This window comes from Ovis canadensis, chromosome 5 (genome assembly GCF_042477335.2).
Source record: "Ovis canadensis isolate MfBH-ARS-UI-01 breed Bighorn chromosome 5, ARS-UI_OviCan_v2, whole genome shotgun sequence".
In the NCBI taxonomy this organism is placed as follows: domain Eukaryota; kingdom Metazoa; phylum Chordata; class Mammalia; order Artiodactyla; family Bovidae; genus Ovis; species Ovis canadensis.
The window spans coordinates 18348290-18367942 of record NC_091249.1 but is presented as its reverse complement, the minus strand read 5'-3'; the positions used below and the strand labels follow the sequence as shown (position 1 = coordinate 18367942).

At 52.1% G+C, this 19653-nt stretch overlaps 1 protein-coding gene and 1 long non-coding RNA gene across 10 annotated transcripts in view; one reads left to right on the top strand and one right to left on the bottom strand.

Moving 5' to 3' along the window:
• The window catches only part of PBX4 (PBX homeobox 4), a 69869-nt gene that overhangs the window by 1261 nt on the left and 48955 nt on the right, over positions 1-19653 (bottom strand). For 2 of the 8 annotated variants that reach the window (XM_069590607.1, XM_069590604.1), the window contains exons 3-8: positions 8797-9041; positions 8334-8524; positions 7956-8091; positions 4348-4504; positions 3880-3986; positions 1201-1892 (exon numbers count right to left, since the gene is read on the bottom strand). In XM_069590607.1, coding sequence (XP_069446708.1) covers positions 1773-1892; positions 3880-3986; positions 4348-4504; positions 7956-8091; positions 8334-8524; positions 8797-9041 — 956 coding nt within the window. In that variant the 3' untranslated portion in view covers positions 1201-1772. Of the gene's footprint in view, positions 1-1200; positions 1893-3879; positions 3987-4156; positions 4505-7955; positions 8092-8333; positions 8525-8796; positions 9042-19653 lie in introns of those variants that run through there. The other 6 variants (XR_011257119.1, XR_011257121.1, XR_011257120.1 and 3 more) reach the window with 6 other exon arrangements.
• LOC138440761 (uncharacterized) lies at positions 582-8053 on the top strand. Of its 2 annotated transcripts, XR_011257123.1 has the most exons (5): positions 582-1135; positions 2314-2363; positions 4497-5539; positions 6200-6385; positions 7270-8053. It is a non-coding gene; the product is annotated as an uncharacterized lncRNA (long non-coding RNA). The 2 variants fall into 2 exon arrangements; XR_011257124.1 differs by having other exon boundaries at positions 1134-2363.

The window sequence follows — 19653 nt, the reverse complement described above, 5'->3', positions numbered from 1 at the left end:
TGATGGTCCAGTGGTTAAGACTCTGTGCGTCCAATGCAAAGGGCATGGGCTCAATCCCTGCTCGGGGAGCTAAGATCCCACGTGCCGTGCAGTGCGGCCAAGAAAATATATTAAAAAAAAAAAAAAAAAGAAATCCATTTCTTTGTTCTCAAACAGAAATGGAGACCTGGAGGGCAGTGTGGTAACAGCAGGCTTGTGGCCGTGACGGTAAGGGTGGGCAGGTGGATGGAAGCCAGAAGGGCGGAGGCTGAGGTCCTCTGATTCCTGGAGACCACTGTGCTCAGCCTTTCGGGGTGTAGGCTGTGATCCTGCCATGCTGCATGGCTGGGCCTGGCGGACTTTTACTCCTGCACCTCGTTACCTGTCTGCACCCCTCACTAGAGCATCAACACCACAGTGGTGGCACCGCAGAGGGCGGAGACAGGAGGGAGGGGCGGAGACAGGAGGGAGGGGGCGGGGACAGGAGGGAGGGGGCGGGGACAGGAGAGAGGGGGCGGAGACCGGAGGGGGGCGGAGACTGGAGGGAGGGGGCGGAGACTGGAAGGAGGGGCGGGGACCGGACAGAGGGGGCGGGGACCGGAGGGAGACATGGCGGGGCTGGGAGGCCAAGAACCAGGAGAACGCAGTCAACTGGCCAGGATCTGGGGTGACCTGTGTGGAGGCGTGTGGGAGTTGGAACACACTGTGTGCAGAGAAGAACCCTCTGGACAGAAACTCAGGGGCTAGTCGTAGTGTGGGGTCAGGGCTCTGGTGACGTAGACTGATGGGCAGATGCAACATATTTGCTCAGGGCCCTGAGCTGTCCCCAGTCCAGGCTCATTTAATTCTCCCAACAGCCCAGCCCTGCCTGCTTGTTCTGGCTGCGCCAGGCCTCGGCTGTGGCATGGGGCACCTCTAGGTGTGGCTTGTGAACTCTGCTGTGGCCCGTGGGATCCAGTTCCCTGGCCAGGGAGAGACCTTGGGCCTCCTGCATTGGAAGCCCAGAGTCTTAGCTACTGGACCGCCAGGGAAGTCCCCCAGCTCTACCATTTTCACTCACAGGGAGGGGAAGAGGAAGAGGAAGAGGAGGCGAGCGAAGGCCCCGCCCCCGCCCGCCCCCCCCTCCCCCCCAAGGCTGAAGCCGAGGAGGAACCAGGTGAGCGGACCTAGGGACGCCTGGGAGGCGGGGCACGCTGAGCACCGAACTTCAGGCCAGCGGGATTTCAAGAGCACAGAGGCAGGAAAGCGCCTGGGAAGTTTATTGTCTCGAACGACATTTCAGCTGAAAATGGTAGAACTTGTATTAACGGAAGAAAGAAAAGTGCCAAACTAATTCTGGTAAAACCCTGAGCTCACAACAGACTTAAATCAAAACTGCATATTCATAACACAAGTCAGGTTGGGAGACAGTGTCTGGGCGAGTTGGCACCGGGACGGACCAGTGAGCAAAAGGTCACAACTCGCACAACTGCATTTGCGTCATCAGCCACTGCCAGCAACAAATCTGGGGTGAATGGTGGCAAAATTAAAATCAGTTCAAAATTTTAATGGCAGAATTGGTGCCAGAATTTCTTGTAGAAATAGTTCCTAGTCTTAACCAGAAAATTACTATATGTATGTATATATATGTATAAATATAAAAACGAGAGTTGGGAGAACAAGCAGCATCTCAAGCTTTCAAATCCCAGTTGATAAGCGGAGAGTCAGGGTGTCTGGCCGGCGGCTTAGGGAGCGCCCTCTGCTGTCAGCTCTGGGGTTTTGAAGGAACTCGAGCGCCAGGGAACCGCGGCAGGTCACACCGTCCTCTTTTCTGCTCGCCCCAACACTTGATTAGATGCGTCTGAGGGGACATTGCCGGGGTTGCCAGCGGGTGAAGCGGTTGGCATTCGCTTCACCTGCCAGCCGCTCCTGGGCTGAAAAGACAGACAGGACTCAGTGTGTGTGTGGGGGTGCGTGAAGACTGGTGGCCCGTCCAGCCTCCACGTCCCTTAGAACGTGCTGAGGACTGTGAGAGGAGCCAGGGGATGAGGGGGCGCAGGGCTCTGCCCTGAGGCGCAGCTGGCCTCCACGTGGCTGTGCTTCCTTGGCGTGGTCTGGCTTCCGCTGGCCGGGCGCTGGCAGGGGAGGGACGGGGCACCGTGGCACGTGCTCTAAGGGGGAGGGAGACCCAGGCAGGCCCGGAGCTAACAGTGGGCCCTGAAAGACCGTGGTGAGATGTGCTGAGCAGCGAGAGGTTCAGGAACCCAGCAGGACCCGCCTGACATGGGAGGGCCCATGGCCGCTGGCTGGGGGGGATGTACTGGGCACACATGACCGTGGGGTGTTCGTCCACAGACCCCCCACCATCATGGAAACCACTGTTGATGATGGCTGTCTGCTCCAAGGTGAGTCCTGTGTGCAGCCCGCGAGAGCAATGATGCACAAACTCCCTTTCTCCCCCCTCACTCTCAAACTTTCCTGAATAGGCTGAACCTTCCTGCCTGTATCCAGCCCGACGATGCCCAAGACCCTGCTCCCTTCCCCCTCTCCCCACAGCTGTTACCTCCCACATGTGCCTGAGGACAGTGCTGGGCAAGAGAATTGGGAGGCCAGCGCTGCTGCACTCAGCCTCAGTCTGAAAGCGCCTGGGGCGGGGACGCTGGCCGCAGGGGGACACGCTCTGTCCTCGGGTGGGCACCACAGGCCTGTGACCTCAGCAGGAAGACATGAGTGAGGAGGGGAGGACTCACCGGGCAGGCCTGGGAGGTGACAGGCTGGGGACCAGTGTGGGCCTGGGAGCCAAAGGGCAGCTCAGGGCTGAGGAGTCGGCGCCCAGCTGGGTGGGGGGTGGTAGGGGAGCGGGGGTGCTCAGCCTGGAGACCTTCTCTCGGGAAGAGCATCTGTGCCTGCCCACGCCAGGGGACTGGGGCACAGCTGGGTGTGCACACCACATCCCATGCTTTCCCACTTACTCCGTGGGGCCGACAGGACCCGGCCCCCGGTTCACGGACCCCTCACCCTGAGTCACTCTCACAGGCTTGCCCCTACTGTGGTCGTGGCGCTGGGCCTTGGGCAGGTGCAAGGCAGGATGAACTGGCCACCCGGTGACAACAGAGTGCTGGCTCTGCCAGGTGCTCACTGTGGGCTGTGGGGTTGCCATGGTGACGGGATGCCCTGCACCAGGGGACATCCATTCCCTGCATCTTTAAGAGGGGTACACTGAGGAGGGAGATTTGACTCTGAAGCAAACAGTCTGGCCGCGTAAGACCCTGCCCACTGCTGCGTGCCTGTGTTACACCTGTGCCTGCATAGCTCCGCAGGACAGCCCTCAGTGTGGGGCCAGGCTCCCTAGCCGCCCCCCGCCGTGGCTGTCAGTAGGGGGCCAGGAGGCCCCAGGGCCCTCGAGAGGGATGGCGTCCCACACTCTGAGAAAGTTCCTGAGGGCACATCCTGAGAGTCGGGATCCAAGGCCCATGCTCTTCCCAGTCGCCAAAATGGACCTTCACTCTGGCCCAGCTGGGTGCCAGCGGAGGGGGTGGCCGGGACGGTGAGGCATGCTGAAGGCTCTGAGCTCGGGGGCTGCATCTTCAGACCATCAGGGCCTCGTTTTCCCACCCCACCCTCTGCCTCCTCGGGGAGGGAGGGCCCCTTCCCAACAGGCAGAGCCTGCCGTGCCCACTGAGTCCTGTGAGGACTGAGGTCTCTGGTGAGTGGCCCTCTGTGCCCAAGGTGCCCCGGAGGGGCTCCGCCTGCCTGCACCATCCCAGTGATGAGGGCCAGGCGGGCTCAGCTGGTCCTCATGCCCTTCACGAGAGCCTGCGGAGACCACAGTCCCGAGGACCAGACACCCACGGGGGCTCCAGGCCTGCTCGTCACTGGGTCGGGGACCCCACAGGCCTCGGGGTTGGGCCACAGACTCACCTGGGCCAGAAGGCCGCCTTCCCGGGGGGTGGGCTGGAGGCAGGCCAGCGTCTGCAGGCGGATAAGTGTGTCCCCGGGGCCGGTCAGCGGAAACGGGCCAGAGGAGCCTGCAGGGGTCAGAGGGTCAGGATCAGCGTTCCTGCCCCGGGAGGCGCAGCGACGCTGCAGGTGGGACTCGCCAGCCCGTGGGTCAGGAGGAGGCCGTGAACGTGACTCCCGCGGCTCCCAGCCCTCCTGCAGTCTGTGTGGGTGGGGAGGCCAGCCTTCTGGGATGCACCTTCTGTCCCCACGGCACCTGCACAGCCGGCGGGGCTGTGTGACTTGATGGGGACCGTCTCCAGTGGGAATGGAAGCCCCACAGTGTGAGCAGAGGGGAGAGGCGTGTGCAGGGGCCTGCGGCTGCCCTGAATGTAGCTCGGTGCACTCAGCCTCGGGGGTCCGCTGAGCCCGGCTCACTGTCCCACTCACTGGAGTGGGACATCGATGGGGGGCTGGCCTGGCGCCCTGGGCCCCTGACTTCTGTGGCGTCCACTGCTGTCTTGGCTGTGTAGATGGTAGCCTCTTCTTGAAACTTCCTCATGTTCTTTTTATACCGAATTCTTTTGTTGCCAAACCAGTTGGAGACCTGTGGACACACAGAGACAGAAGTCACTGGAAAAGCTGATGGAGCAATGAGACACGCAAGGAGGGGGCATTGCTGCATGACAGCGCGTGGCCTCGGGACAGGGTGAGAGGCTAAGACTGTGAAGCTGGCACTGATGAACCCTGGGCACAGGGAAATGTCTGCTGTGTGTTGGGGGTGCCCTGGAGTTGGTGTGGCTTACAGAGAGGGAGGAGCTGCGCTGCTTGAGGACCAGGTGCTGCTGGAACTGGGATGAGGATGGAGGTGGGAGCAGGGCAGGCACGTGTCACACGCTTGGAGAGACCAGTGTCTGCTCACTGCAGGCAACAGACTGAATCCTGGTGCGGGACACATGCACCAGGAACTGCGTTTCTGGGAATGCGATTGAAGCAAAGAACACAGTCAAATCCAAAACTTATCAAAGGATAAAGGACCATCTGATGGAGCAGGGGAAGGAGCTGAGCGCGGAGCGCAGGCAGCCTTCAGTCCTTGAAGCTGGTTGGGAGGGAGCTGCAGTCACACACATCTTGTAAGCACAGAGCCGGCCCAGGGGCCCAGCTCTGACTGCACATCTGCACGAGCCCTCTGGGGCAGGGCTCCTCCCTGTGGATTGTCCTGGGCCCTGAGGGTGCTGAGCAGCATCCCTGGTCTCCACCGCAGGAGGCCAGGCGCCCCTTCCCCTCCCCTCAAGAGCTGTGACAACGAAAACATCCCTGGCTGGCTGAGAGGCTGGACAGCGCCCAGCTGTATGAGCATGGAGACGTGCACAGCTGGAAACACCGTGTATCCCCAAGTGGGGCGCCTGGGCCTGCAGGTTCATGCACACGTGAGACGTGTGCATTTTCATGAACAGAAACACACAGCTGAACTGCACGGCAGGACTGTGGATGACCTTTTCTCCTTTAAAAATTAGTTTCTTTAACGTCTCTCTGTAATCCTCTCAATGTCAACCATGGACAGAAAAAGCCCCACGTGTGTTCCCTGCTCTCAGCTCTCCTGCCCTCAGTGTTGAGTGTGACCTGCTCGCAACCAAGCCAGGTAAGCACCTGGCTCCCACTTACCTCCAAGGACTGCACCCGCACGTCTGTGCTGAAGTTTGCAGAAGAATGTTGGCGAGCGGTTTTCCATGTTGAATTCAACTGGCATTTTAGAGGGACAAAGAGCAGACTTCCCGAGTGGGTGTCTGCGGGGGAGCTGGTTCAGGCTGGGGTCCGCCCTCCCTACAGGGTCTGTCCCAGCACCTTGGACAGGAGCGAGATGCCCTCTCTGCAACGGTAGCCACAGCTCGGCGTCACCGGCCACTCCCTGCCTAGTCCCTCTGGCCCCTTTGGTCCATGTAGCTGTAGCCACTCAGGTTTCCACCCAATGCCCTGTCCATGGGCTCAGCTCTCCTGTCCTTCCCCCTCGGGCCTCCTCAGCGTGCAGTTGCAGCTGATCCTGAAAACATCCATGGTCTCGTCTGCAACACCGTTTGCCCAATGTTGCTCCACTATTTTCTCCTTAAGTGAACCTCACAGCCTGCACCACATTTGGAGCCCTACTCAGCTGTCAGCCATTTCTACCGAGGAGCCGCCGCAGCGGGGAGGGGTCCCAGGGCAGAATCCGGCTGCTGGTGGGTGGGTGGGGATGTCAGGGCCCAGCCACTGGAATGTGGCCAGAGCTTTTCAAACCTTTGTTTGTCACAAACTCTCTCCTCAGATGAAGTTTAGACCCCAGACCCGCCTGCTCTCTGAGGTGGCAGGCCCTGAAGTGAATCTGGTTGTTTCCAGACAACTGCTCCTGGGGACAGATGGGCTGCCCACTTCTTCTGGGCCTCGAGGTCCTAGAGGCGTAGGCCTCACTTCAGCTCTGGCCGAAGTGCTGAGGACACCACGGCAGTTCTGGGTGAGTGAGGACACCGGTGTGACCCCGCAGGCCTCCTGAGCGCCGCTGCCCCCAAGGTGCTGCCGGACTCCGAGGGGGCTGGTGCAGAGGGTGGTGACTCAGCCTCCCCCTCAGCACAGGGGGAGGGGGTGGGCCAGCCTACTGCGTCCAGGCCCCTGATGGCCCTCTCTGCGGCCAGAGGCGGGCGCCGACCCCCACGCTGCCCCGTGGGTGTCGCCTGGTCTGGTCTCTCACTTGTGGCCTGCCTGCACTTAACTCTTCTCATTGTAAAACCTTTTGAAAGGGCTTCCCTGGTGGCCTAGTGGTTAAGAGTCCACCTGCCAATGCAGGAGGCATGAGTTCAATCCCTGGTCCAGAAAGATCCCACATGCCTCAGAGCAACTAAGCCCAAGCCAGAGCACCTGTGTTGTGGAGCTCCACAGCAAGAGAAGGCACCCGATGAGCAGGCCCACAGCACAGCTAGGGTAGCCCCCACTCTCTGCAGCTAGAGAAAGCTGGTGCAAAGCAGCAAAGACCCAACACGATAAAAATCAATAAGACAAACAACAAAACCTTCTGATAGATTTCTTGGGCTCTCGCCTTAGCCCCGACCCCACCCCAATCCCACTGAGATGAACAGTCATCCCAATATGGTCCGAAGTTGTCCGGGTCTCTTCTCCAGCCTGCGCTTCTGTTTCCCATCTGGAGCCAGCTGTTGCCTGTCTTGTGCCCCCAGACTCACGCACTGGGCTGTCTGAGCAACTAGCAGGTGATGCACACGCCTGAATTTATTCCAGGATAACTGGACTGGTGCTCTTGCACAAGAGCTGGTCTATCACTTTCAGTCCTGACTTTGCTCCAAGTTCCTTTTCTTCTCCTAAGCTTACACCCCATCCATCTTACAGGACACAGCACACCCGTCTGCTATGAGGACATGAAATCTTAGCGACTGGGCTTCCTTGGCGGTTCAGTGGTAAAGAATCTACCTGCCAGCGCAGGAGACACTGGTTTGATCCCTGGTCCAGGAAGATCCCACATGCCGTGGAGTAGCTCAGCCCATGTGTCCCAACTACTGCGCCTGCACTCTGGAGCCCGGGAGCCACGACTACTGATGCCCACTTGCCCTAGAGCCGTGCTCCACAAAAGAGACGCCACTGCAAGGAGAAGCCCGGGCCCCACGATGGCGAGTAGCCCCTGCCCACCACGACTAGACAGAAGCCTGCACAGCAGTGAAGACCCGGCCCAGCCAAAACCCAATACATCAATAAAGAATGTAAGGTTTAAAAAAAAAATCCCTAACGACTACAGTTCACCAAGGATCCCTCCTAAGTGCTGTCCTCCGTGGTGGCAGGACCGCACACTCCACACCCACTGTGTCAGGGAGCGTGGGAGGGTAGGTATGGCTTCCTGCCTGAGGTCTGGGTTCGTAGCCCAGACCCGGGACCTGAGCCCAGCCAGCCAGCTCCGAGGCTGCACTGCACGTGCTTGGCTGTGGCTGCACACCACGTTCGGCTCCTGCACCACACATTTGATGAACCTCCCTGGGTGTCCCTTTCGGGCTCAGGGAGGTGTGGCAGGAAAGGACCATCACCTGGGAGACCGTGATGCCACCCCTCCTGGCCAGCTCCTCTTTGGTTTCTTCACTGGGGTATGGGTTGCTCAGATGGGAATAAAAGTATTCATTCAGCACCTCTGTGGCTTGCTTGCTGAAATTCTGCCGCTTACGCCTGAGAAGACAGACAGCCTCAGCCGGTGATCGTCTGTGGGGCCTCATCCCCATCTCTGATCTCCTAGAGGCTGTGACAGCAGCGGTCAGCACTTCCTAGCCTTCCTGGAGGCTGTGTGACGGCCGCCCCTGCAGCCATGGCCAGAGCCCCTGCCTAGGCTGGGAGGCTCCCGTAACTCAGACCCAAACCAGTGCAGGACTTGCTTCCCTTCCTGAGGTCAGAGGCTGGGGGGAGGGCCTGACCTGGCGTCGAGGAACCTCGCGCGCAGGGCCAGCACAGCCTCACAGGTGCTCTGCTTCAGCTGCATCTGGATGCTGTGGAACTTGCCGTGGATGATCCCCACCATGTGCTCTATCTCCGCGGGCGAGACGGGCCTGATCCTGCTCTGCTCCTGGAGGAGGTTGGTGACGTGCATGGTGAACTCACGGCAGGCCTGGGGTGGGGACACACGTGCTAGCTGGTGACCACCTAGCAGGCTGGCCTAGGGTCCCGGGTGGGACCAGCCACCTGCCCCCCAAGCCTCTCATGCAGGCTGGCTACTGAGAAATGATGGCAAGGGGCTGGGGTCAAATCAGCCACCTCTGCTATGAGACCAAGCTCGTGGGCTCTCTGCTTGATGCTGCCAAGGGAAGGCAGTTTGTACTCCATGGGTTCCTTTGACAAATGTGCATTCCCATGATAGAAACTCTTCACGCAGAAAATCACCTGTTCATATTTCTCTAGCTCGGAGTGGTACAGCTGTCGGATCTGGGACAGCTTGGCCCTGTAGTCAGAGTGCTCAAGGCCACCCTCGTTTGGATGGCCTCCTGGCGTTGCTGCGTTGGCCGCTGCCGATGCTCCCCTCCCTTGCTTCTCAGGCCTGGACATGCCCTCGGCCAGCAGCATGTTATCCAGCCTCAGGAGCTGAGCATCAGGGGGGCCCACTTCCTGAATGCCGTGGATGCTCGACACTGGATCAGAGAGAGGAGATGGAGTCAGTGCTTGTTGTTGGAGCAAAACCCCCCACGACAGTGCTAGCACTGGCTGAGTGTCTGAACCCTCTTCATGCATCCCTTTCGGGGAAAGAAAGACTATGATGACAGACATCAAATAACCCACTCTGATGCTGGTCTAGGTGCTGTGCCCAGGAGCCCAGCTGGGCTGCCAGGAGTGCAAGGGGCAGGCATGCCACAGCCCACAGCTCACAGCTGGGTACATGTGGAGCTCCAGGCAGGGCAGGGGTGGGATGGCACCAGGTGCTGGAAAGCCTGAAGCCCTGAATCACGCCTCCAGATGGGAGAGGTGGCACCTTCCAGAGGCTCAGAGTGCATAGACAGGAATATGAAGGCTGGTGGCAGCCTGGCTTTGGGAAGGCTGTGCTGGCATGTATCTGAAACTGAGCCCCCCCCGCCCACCCAGTTGAGCCACCTGAGAAGCCTCAACTCCATGTTCAGTTCAGTTCAGTTCAGTCGCTCAGTCGTGTCCAACTCTTTGCCACCCCATGAATCGCAGCACGCCAGGCCTCCCTGTCCATCACCAACTCCCGGAGTTCACTCAGACTCACGTCCATCAAGTCAGTGATGCCATCCAGCCATCTCATCCTCTGTCGTCCCCTTCTCCTCCTGCCCCTAATCCCTCCCAGCATCAGAGTCTTTTCCAATGAGTCAACTGTTCGCATGAGGTGGCCAAAGTACTGTAGTTTCAGCTTTAGCATCATTCCTTCCAATGAAATCCCAGGGCTGATCTCCTTCAGAATGGATTAACTGAACACTAATCAACCAGTCAGACGACTAATACCCTGTTGTTGATGACATGGTTAAGGTGCTAAATTTGGTATCATAGATATTTCATCATTCACACACAAACTCAGGTTGTGTCTCCGGGGCAAGATGAGCTAACAGGCACGGACCACCTGGAGAGAACCATAAGCCAGAAACCTCCTGACTGTTGAAACTATGATTATGAAATGTCACAAGATGATGCTTAATTCCAGCCTCTCTGTTCTCCCCCTTAAAAAAAGACCCTCATTCAAAGACCAAAGTGGGGCAGATCTGAGGCTTGTCTTCCACTCCCTTGCTTGGCACCCTGAAATAAATGCTGTACTTTCCTTCACCATGATCTGGTGTCAGTAGAGTGAATTTGCTTTTCAGGTGACCGAACTTTGGTTTGGTGATAGGTCTGTTGTGTCTGTGTCTGTTGTGTGAGTGTGTTGTGGGGAGGGTTTCTGCTGTAAAATCAGAGAGGAAAAGATGGATCCAGAGGTGCCAGAAGAGATGAACTAACCCACTGAGAGATGGGTTAGTTTGAGCACAGACACAGTTGCCTGGCTTTATAACACGGAGAAGCCATCCTAGCTAGGCGATGTGCTCAAGGGCAGGACTGGACAGGCAGTGGGTGGGCAGGGGGTGAGCTGCTGCTGTCCGAGGGGTGCATGTCAGCTATAAGGCAGCCAGAGGGAGAGGCCCCAGACTGCGACCACCAGAATATGAAAGTGTTAGTCTCTCAGTTGTGTCCGACTCTGCGACCCCATAGACTGTAGCCCACCAGGCTCCTCTGTCCAAGGGATTTCCTAGCAAGATACTGGAGTGGGCTGCCATTTCCTCTTCCGGGGGATGTTCTCGACTTAGGGATCGAGACTGTGTCTCCTATGTTTCCTGCACTGGCAGGTGGATTCTTTACCGTCTGAGCCACCAGGACTTGAGACAAAGGAAGACGCTGTGACAACTCCCACATTCGCCCCGGAAGGCGCTAATTTTTCCCAAGCAGAGCACTCAAAACAGCAGGCAGGCAGGTGAAAAGGTGGTGTCAGGCTGTCCCTGACACAGCTCAGCACAAATGTCTAGGTGGCTGCGAAGCAGCTGCTACCTGGGAGCTGGGGCTGAGCTGACCAGTTCGGGTGCAAGAAGGTATTCCTGAGTCATTGGTGTGTGGCGTGTGTTTGGGAAGTCTGTTTTTATCTGCTCGTACCTGCAGGTACATCTATGAGAAGGCCACACCCCCTGAATGCTAGAAAATCAGTGTTTAAAGGGCAGGCAAAGGAGGAGATGGAAAGAGTTATGAGGCAGGTGGAGGAATAATCAGAAGTGGTAACAGAGGGGTGAAAACCTAGGCTTGGGGAAGATTGTTCAGTTCAGTTCAGTTCAGTTGCTCAGTTGTGTCCAACTCTTTGCAACTCCATGGACTGCAGCATGCCAGGCCTCCCTGTCCATCACCAACTCCTGGAGTTTACTCAAAATCATGTCCATTGAGTCAGTGATGCCATCCAACTAGGGGTAGATTGTTAACCTCTGCAAAAGCAGCTGCAGGGTATGGTGGGGTGAAGCCTGACTAGCAAGTTCAGAGGAGGACGGGAGGCAGGCAGTGCGGGGAGGAGGCTGCTACAGGGGTTACAGAGTGAGGCTCGGGTCCAGGGAGGGTGGTCTTGCAGGACCTATTTTTTCTCTGCTTTTTCAGTGATGGAACACATATCTGTGGAGACACAGGAAGGAAGGCTGAGGGGTGGTTCCTAAGGGGATGGGAGGCAGGGAATGCAGAAGGAGGTAATGATAGATGATACAGATTCCATGTAGTTCTGACTTTCAAGAAAAACAAAGTTTTAAGTCTTTTCTTAGAAACAGGCTCTTAATATTATCAGCTACTAATTGACTTCAGTGCTCAAATAAGAATTGAGCTTGGGGAATTCCCTGGTGGTTCAGTGGTTAGGACTCAGCACTTTCGCTGACATGGCCTGGTTCAACCCCTGGTCCTGTAAGCTGCATGATGTAGCTAAAAAAAAAAAAGTATAATCCTATCATATAGACATTTGCTCATTCATCATATGCCCCTTTCTTGTTCCCTATTTAACAGATGAACTTGTTTTGGTCAAAAACTCACTAGCGAAAACTGAAGGAGTTTAAGAGATATCCCTGCAGGAATTTTCCTCACATGCAGGGACCCCTACCTCCTCAGATTCAGGGACTCAACTCATACAAAAGAACCCTTTCCATTTAGTCCCACTGGGCTGCAACAGGGCTCTTTCTGAAAGAAATAAAGGAAAAGGGTCCCTTTTATGAGTTGCAGACCTAATTCCCTAACAGCCTTACTTGGTCTTCAAGAAGCACCAGATGTAAAGGCTGGGGACTTCTGGACAGAGTGGAGCTGCGCTGCCTGATCCTTGTAAAGACTCACCCCCTCTTAACCGTTCCTAACCCAGAGCCGATTACGGACATGCTCTCCCCTCATCCCTCTGTGTGTGCAGATCCTATTGATTCTACCTCGACACCTGAGCCACCATCCAACCCCTTCCTTCATGCCACTCCTGGAGTCCTGTGCGTTGACCCCTTCTGGCCCTCTGCGACCTGTGAGGAAAGCTCCCCCCTCTGGTCCATCAGGCACACCTGCAAGCTGACTCCGCTCAGAAGCTGTCTTCATCACGCCAGTCTCCTGTTCAAAGACTTCAACCAGCTCTGCATCCACGGCGGCAGCCTAGACTCTGACACCTGCCACTCAGGGCCTTTCCTGACAGCCTTCCAAACCCGCCCTTGTGGACTTTCCCTCTTTTGGGCCCTTCATGACCCTTGGAAGCACAGTGACTGTCTCAGGCTTGCTCAGCAGCTCCTCCCTAAGCACCCACGGGTCCAGCCTGGGCTCAGGAGTGACCGAGAGGGACACACACAGCACCTCACCCCCCACAGAGGGCCCCCAGCACAGCCTGCCTCCCAGGGCTGGAGAGGTCCCTTCAGTTTCTCTCATTACAGTTAGGGGCAGGAGTGGTCCAGGCTGGACACATGGCTAAGTGAAGGGTGGCTGGGAGCATGTGTGTGTGTTTGTGCATGTGTGTGTGTATGACCCTGGGCTGCTGAGGAGTGCTTAGTGGTTTGTCTTTTGTTTTGGGCCACGCCTTGCAACCTGTGGGATCTCTGTTTCCCAACCAGGGATTGAACCTGGGTTAAGGCAGTGAAAGCACCGAATCCTAACCACTTGGGTGCTCCCCGTTCATTCTTTTATTTAACCAACAGTGTGAAAAAAAACACTCTGGTTGTAGCAAACACCCTCTTCCAACAACACCAGAGACAATTCTACACATGGATGTCACCGGATGGTCAATACCAAAATCAGATTGATTACGCTGTTTGTAACCAAAGATTGAGAAGCTCTATACAGTCAGCAAAAACAAGACCTGGCTCAGATCATGAGCTCCTTATTGCAAAATTCAGGCTTAATCTGAAGAAAGCTGAAGTTCCAATACTTTGGCCATCTGATGCAAAGAGTCTATTCATTAGGAAAGACCCTGATCCTGCGAAAGATTGAAGGCAGGAGGAGAAGGGGGTGACAGAGGATGAGATGGTTGGAGGGCATCATCAACTCAATGGACACAAGTTTGAGCAAACTCTGGGAGATGGTGAAGGACAGGGAAGCCTGGTGTGCTGCAGTCCACAGGGTTGCAAGGAGTCAGACAGGAATGAGCGACTGAACAATAACAAAGAAACTAGGGAAAACCACTAGGCCATTCAGATACGACCTAAATCAAATCCCTTATGATTATACAGTGGAGGTGACAAATAGATTCAAGGGATTAGATCTGGTAGACAAAGTGCTTGAAGAACTATGGACAGAGATTTGTAGCCCTGTACACGAGGCAGTGACCAAAATCATCCCCAAGAGAAAGAAATGCAAGAAAGCAAAGTGGTTGTCTGAGAAGGCCTTACAAATAGCTGACGAAAGAAGAAAAGCAAAAGGCAAGGGAGAAAGGGAGAGGTGTGTACGACTGAGTGCAGGGTCCCAGAGAATAGCAAAGAGAGACAAGAAGGCCTTCTTCAATGAACAGTTTAAGCAAGGGAGTTTCAGAAAGACATCTAATTGACTTAATTGAAGATGCTAAAACCTTTGACTGCGGAGATCACAACAAACTGTGGAAAATTCTCAAAGAGATGGGAATACCAGACCACCTTACCTGTCTTCTGAGAAACCTGTATGAGAGTCAAGAAGCAACAGTTAGAACTGGACATGAAGGGCAGTCCTAAGATGGCAGAGGAATGGGACGGGGAGACCACTTTCTCCCACACAAATTCATCAAAAGAACATTTAAACGCTGAGTAAATTCCACAAAACAACTTCTGAATGCCGGCAGAGGACATCAGGCACCCAGAAAAGCAGCCCATTGTCTTCGAAAGGAGGTAGGAAAAAATATAAAAGACAAAAAAAGAGACAAAAGAGGTAGGGACGGAGCTCTGTCCTGGGAAGGGAGTCTTAAAAAGAGAGAAGTTTCCAAACACCAGGAAACACTCTCTCTGCCGAGTCTGTGGTGAGCCTTGGAAGCACAGAGGGCAGCATAACAGGGAGGAAAAAAAAAAAAATTAAAACCCACAGATTATGAGCCCAAGGGTAACTCCCCCAGTGGAGAAGCAGCACAGACGCCTGCACCCGCCACTAGCAAGCGGGGGCTGGGCAGGGAGGCGCCGGCTGCATTGCTTAGAGTAAGGAGCTGGCCTGAATGCCCCGAGGGCAATCTGAGCAAACTAACTTGGGCTAGCAAACCAGACTGTGGGATAAGCCAGCCCTAACCTAAGACCGCCAGGCCTGCATACAGAACAAAGGACTGAACAGAGATAGCTGGCTGCAGACCTTCCCCCTCCTGTGACAGGCAGCCAGAGCCAGAAGGGGGCAATCGCAGCCCCAAGAGAGGCATTATCTACAAAACTGTAAGCAGGCTTCTTTGCTAAGACTTCTTGGGGTTCTGGACAGTCAACATCCACCTGAGAAGGTGCGCTGATTGTACACCCAGAAAACCGAGTGGCAGGGACGGGGGAGGCGATAAGTGACAGCAACCACGCTCGCCGAACACCTCATCATCTGAACTGCTCGGACCTGGAAAGGGCACAAAACGCAGGCCCAACCAAGTCTGCGCCTCTGAGGACTACCTGAGTGCCTGAACCTGAGCGGCTTAGACCTGGGAGGTGCATGCAGCCCAGGGCTGGCCTCGGACAGTTCCCGGTGGAGCACCTTAGAGCCTGAGCAGTGTAGGCAGGGAGGGCACACGCGCCGTGAGCGGGGGCAGGCCCAGTGAGGCTGAGGCACTGCTAGCACACGCCAGTGTTATTTGTTTGCAGCGTCCCTCCCTCCCCACAGCGCGACTGAACAAGTGAGCCTAAGAAAAGTGTCTACCACCACCCCATTTGTGTCAGGGCGGAAATCAGACACTGAAGAGACCAGCAAACAGAAGAAGCTAAAACAGAGGGAAGCGCCTTGGAAGTGGCAGGTGCAATAGATTAAAACCCTGTCGTTAGTACCGACTGCATAGGAAGGGGCCTATAGACCTCGAGAAATATAAGCCGGACCAAGGAACTATCCGAAAATGAACTGACCCCACACTGCAACAACACCACCAGAGAAAGTCCTAGATATATTTTTACAATCATTCTTTTTAAAAAAATTTTTAAGTCCTCTATTACTCCTTTAATTTTCACTTCTATAACCTACTATTACTTTGCAAAAAAAGGACCCTATTTTTTAAAGCAAACTTCATATATATATATATTTTATAATTTTTGTGACTTTTTTTTTCTTCTTTTCTTTAATATTGTATTTTTGAAATTCCAAACTCTACTGTAGATTTTTAATCTTTGCTTTTTGGCATTTGTTATCAATTTTGTACCTTTAAGAACCCAATCTTCAGTATCCATTTTTACTTGGGAGCGAGATTACTGGCTTGACTGCTCTCTCCCTCTTTGGACTCTCCTTTTTCTCCACCAGGTCGCCTCTGTCTCCTCCCTACCCCCTCTTTTCTCCACCCAACTCTGTGAATCTCTGTGTGTTCCAGATGGTGGAGAACACTTAGGGAACTGATTACTGGCTGGATCTGTCTCTCTCCTTTTGATTGCCCCCTTTTATCCTCCTGGCCACTTCTGTTTCCTTCCTCCCTCTTCTCTTCTCTGTATGACTCCATGAATATCTCTGAGTAGTCCAGTTGTGGAGTGCACATAAGGAAGTGATTGCTGGCTAACTTGCTCTCTCCTCTATTGATTCCACTTCATTTCATTCAGGTCACCTCTAACTCCCTCCTCCCTCTTCTCTTCTCCATGTAACTCTGTGAACCTCTCTGGGTGTCCCTCACTGCAGAGAAACTTTTCATCTTTAACCTAGATGTTTTATCAACGGTGCTGTATAGAAGGAGAAGTCTTGAGACTACTGTAAAAATAAGACTGAAAACCAGAAGCAGGAGGCTTAAGTCCAAATCCTGAGAACACCAGAGAACTCCTGACTCCAGGGAACATTAATCGACAGGAGCTCATCAAATGCCTCCATACCTACACCGAAACCAAGCACCACCCAAGGGCCAACAAGCTCCAGAGCAAGACATACCACTCAAATTCTCCAGCAACACGGGAACACAGCCCTGAGCTCCAATATACAGGCTGCCCAAAGTTACTCCAAAACCATTGACATCTCATAACTCATTACTGGACACTTCATTGTACTCCAGAGAGAACAAATCCAGCTCCACCCACCAGAACACCAATACAAGCTTCCTTAACCAGGAAACCTTGACAAGCCACCTGTACAACCCCACCCACAGCAAGGAAACTCCACAATAAAGAGAACTCCACAAACTGCCAGAATACAGAAAGGCCACCCCAAACTCAGCAATATAAACAAGATAAAGAGACAGAGGAATACTTAGCAGGTAAAAGAACAGGATAAATGCCCACCAAACCAAACAAAAGAGGAAGAGATAGGGAATCTACCTGATAAAGAATTCCAAATAATGATAGTGAAAATGATCCAAAATCTTGAAATCAAAATGGAATCACAGATAAATAGCTTGGAGACAAGGATTAAGAAGATGCAAGAAAGGTTTAACAAGGACCTGGAAGAAATAAAAAAGAGTCAATATATAATGAATAATGCAATAAATGAGATCAAAAACACTCTGGAGGCAACAAATAGTAGAATAACAGAGGTAGAAGATAGGATTAGTGAAGTAGAAGATAGAATGGTAGAAATAAATGAATCAGAGAGGAAAAAAGAAAAACAAAATTAAAAGAAATGAGGACAATCTCAGAGACCTCCAGGACAGTGTTAAATGCCCCAACATTTGAATCATAGGAGTCCCCGAAGAAGAAGACAAAAAGAAAGACCATGAGAAAATACTTGAGGAGATAATAGTTGAAAACGTCCCTAAAATGGGGAAGGAAATAATCACCCAAGTCCAAGAAACCCAGAGAGTCCCAAACAGGATAAACCCAAAGCGAAACACCCCAAGACATATATTAATCAAATTAACAAAGGTCAAACACAAAGAACAAATATTAAAAGCAGCAAGGGAAAAACAACAAATAACACACAAGGGGATTCCCATAAGGATAACAGCTGATCTTTCAATAGAAACTCTTCAGGCCAGGAGGGAATGGCAAGATATACTTAAAGTGATGAAAGAAAATAACCTACAGCCCAGATTACTGTACCCAGCAAGGATCTCATTCAAATATGAAGGAGAAATCGAAAGCTGTACAGACAAGCAAAAGCTGAGAGAATTCAGCACCACCAAACCAGCTCTCCAACAAATGCTAAAGGATCTTCTTTAGATAGGAAACACAAAAAGGGTGTATAAACTCGAACCCAAAACTATAAAGTAAATGGCAACGGGATCATACTTATCAATAATTACCTTAAACGTAAATGGGTTGAATGCCCCAACCAAAAGACAAAGACTGGCTGAATGGATACAAATACAAGACCCCTATATATGTTGTCTACAAGAGACCCACCTCAAAACAGGGGACACATACAGACTGAAAGTGAAGGGCTGGAAAAAGATATTCCATGCAAATAGAGACCAAAAGAAAGCAGGAGCAGCAATACTCATATCCGATAAAATAGACTTTAAAACAAAGGCTGTGAAAAGAGACAAAGAAGGCCACTACATAATGATCAAAGGATCAATCCAAGAAGAAGATATAACAATTATAAATATATATGCACCCAACATAGGAGCACCGCCATCTGTAAGACAAATGTTAACAAGTAGGAAAGGGGAAATTAACAATAACACAATAACAGTGGGAGACCTTAATACCCCACTCACACCTATGGACAGATCAACTAAACAGAAAATTAACAAGGAAACACAAACTTTAAGTGATACAGTAGACCAGTTAGACCTAATTGATATCTATAGGACATTTTATCCTGAAACAAAGAATTTCACCTATTTTTCAAGTGCACACAGAACCTTATCCAGGATAGATCACATCCTGGGCCATAAATCTAGCCTTGATAAGTTCAAAAAAATTGAAATCATTCCAAGCATCTTTTCTGACCACAATGCAATAAGATTAGATCTCAGTTACAGGAGAAAAACTATTAAAAATGGCAACATATGGAGGCTGAACAACTCGCTGCTGAATAACCAACAAATCACAGAAAAAATAAAAAAAGAAATAAAAATATGCATAGAAATGAAAGACAATGAAAACACAACAGCCCGAAACCTGTGGGACACTGTAAAAGCAGTGCTAAGGGAAAGTTCATAGCAATACAGGCATACCTCAAGAGACAAGAAAAAAAGTCAAATAAATAACCGAACTCTAAACCTAAAGCAACTAGAAAAGGAAGATATGAAGAACCCCAGGGTTAGTAGAAGGAAAGAAATCTTAAAAATTAGGGCAGAAATAAATGCAAAAGAAACAAAAGAGACCATACATAGCAAAAATCAACAAAGCCAAAAGCTGGCTCTTTGGAAGGATAAATAAAATTGACAAACCATTAGCCAGACTCATCAAGAAACAAAGGGAGAAAAATCAAATCAATAAAATTAGAAATGAAAATGGAGAGATCACAATAGACAACACAGAAATACAAAGGATCATAAGAGACTACTATCAGCAATAATATGCCAATAAAATGGACAACTTGGAAGAAATGGACAAATTCTTAGAAAAGTACAACTTCCCAAAATGGAACCAGGAAGAAATAGAAAATCTTAACAGACCCATCACAAGCACAGTAATTGAAACTGTAATCAGAAATCTTCCAGTAAACAAAAGCCCACGTCCAGATGGCTTCACAGCTGAATTCTACCAAAAATTTAGAGAAGAGCTAACACCTATCCTACTCAAACTCTTCCAGAAAATTGCAGAGGAAGGTCAACTTCCAAACTCATTCTATGAGGCCACCATCACCCTAATACCAAAACCTGACAAAGATGCCACGAAAAAAGAAAACTACAGGCCAATATCACTGATTAACATAGATGCAAAACTCCTTAACAAAATTCTAGCAATCAGAATCCAACAACACATTAAAAAGATCATACACCATGACCAAGTGGGCTTTATCCCAGGGATGCAAGGATTCTTCAGTATCCGCAAATCAATCAATGTAATATACCACATTAACAAATTGAAAAATAAAAGCCAGATGATTATCTCAACAGATGCAGAGAAAGCCTTTGACAAAATTCAATATCCATTTATGATAAAAAAAAAACTCTCCAGAAAGCAGGAATAGAAGGAACATACCTCAATATAATAAAAGCTATATATGACAAACCCACAGCAAACATTATCCTCAATGGTGAAAAATCGAAAGCATTTTCCCTAAAGT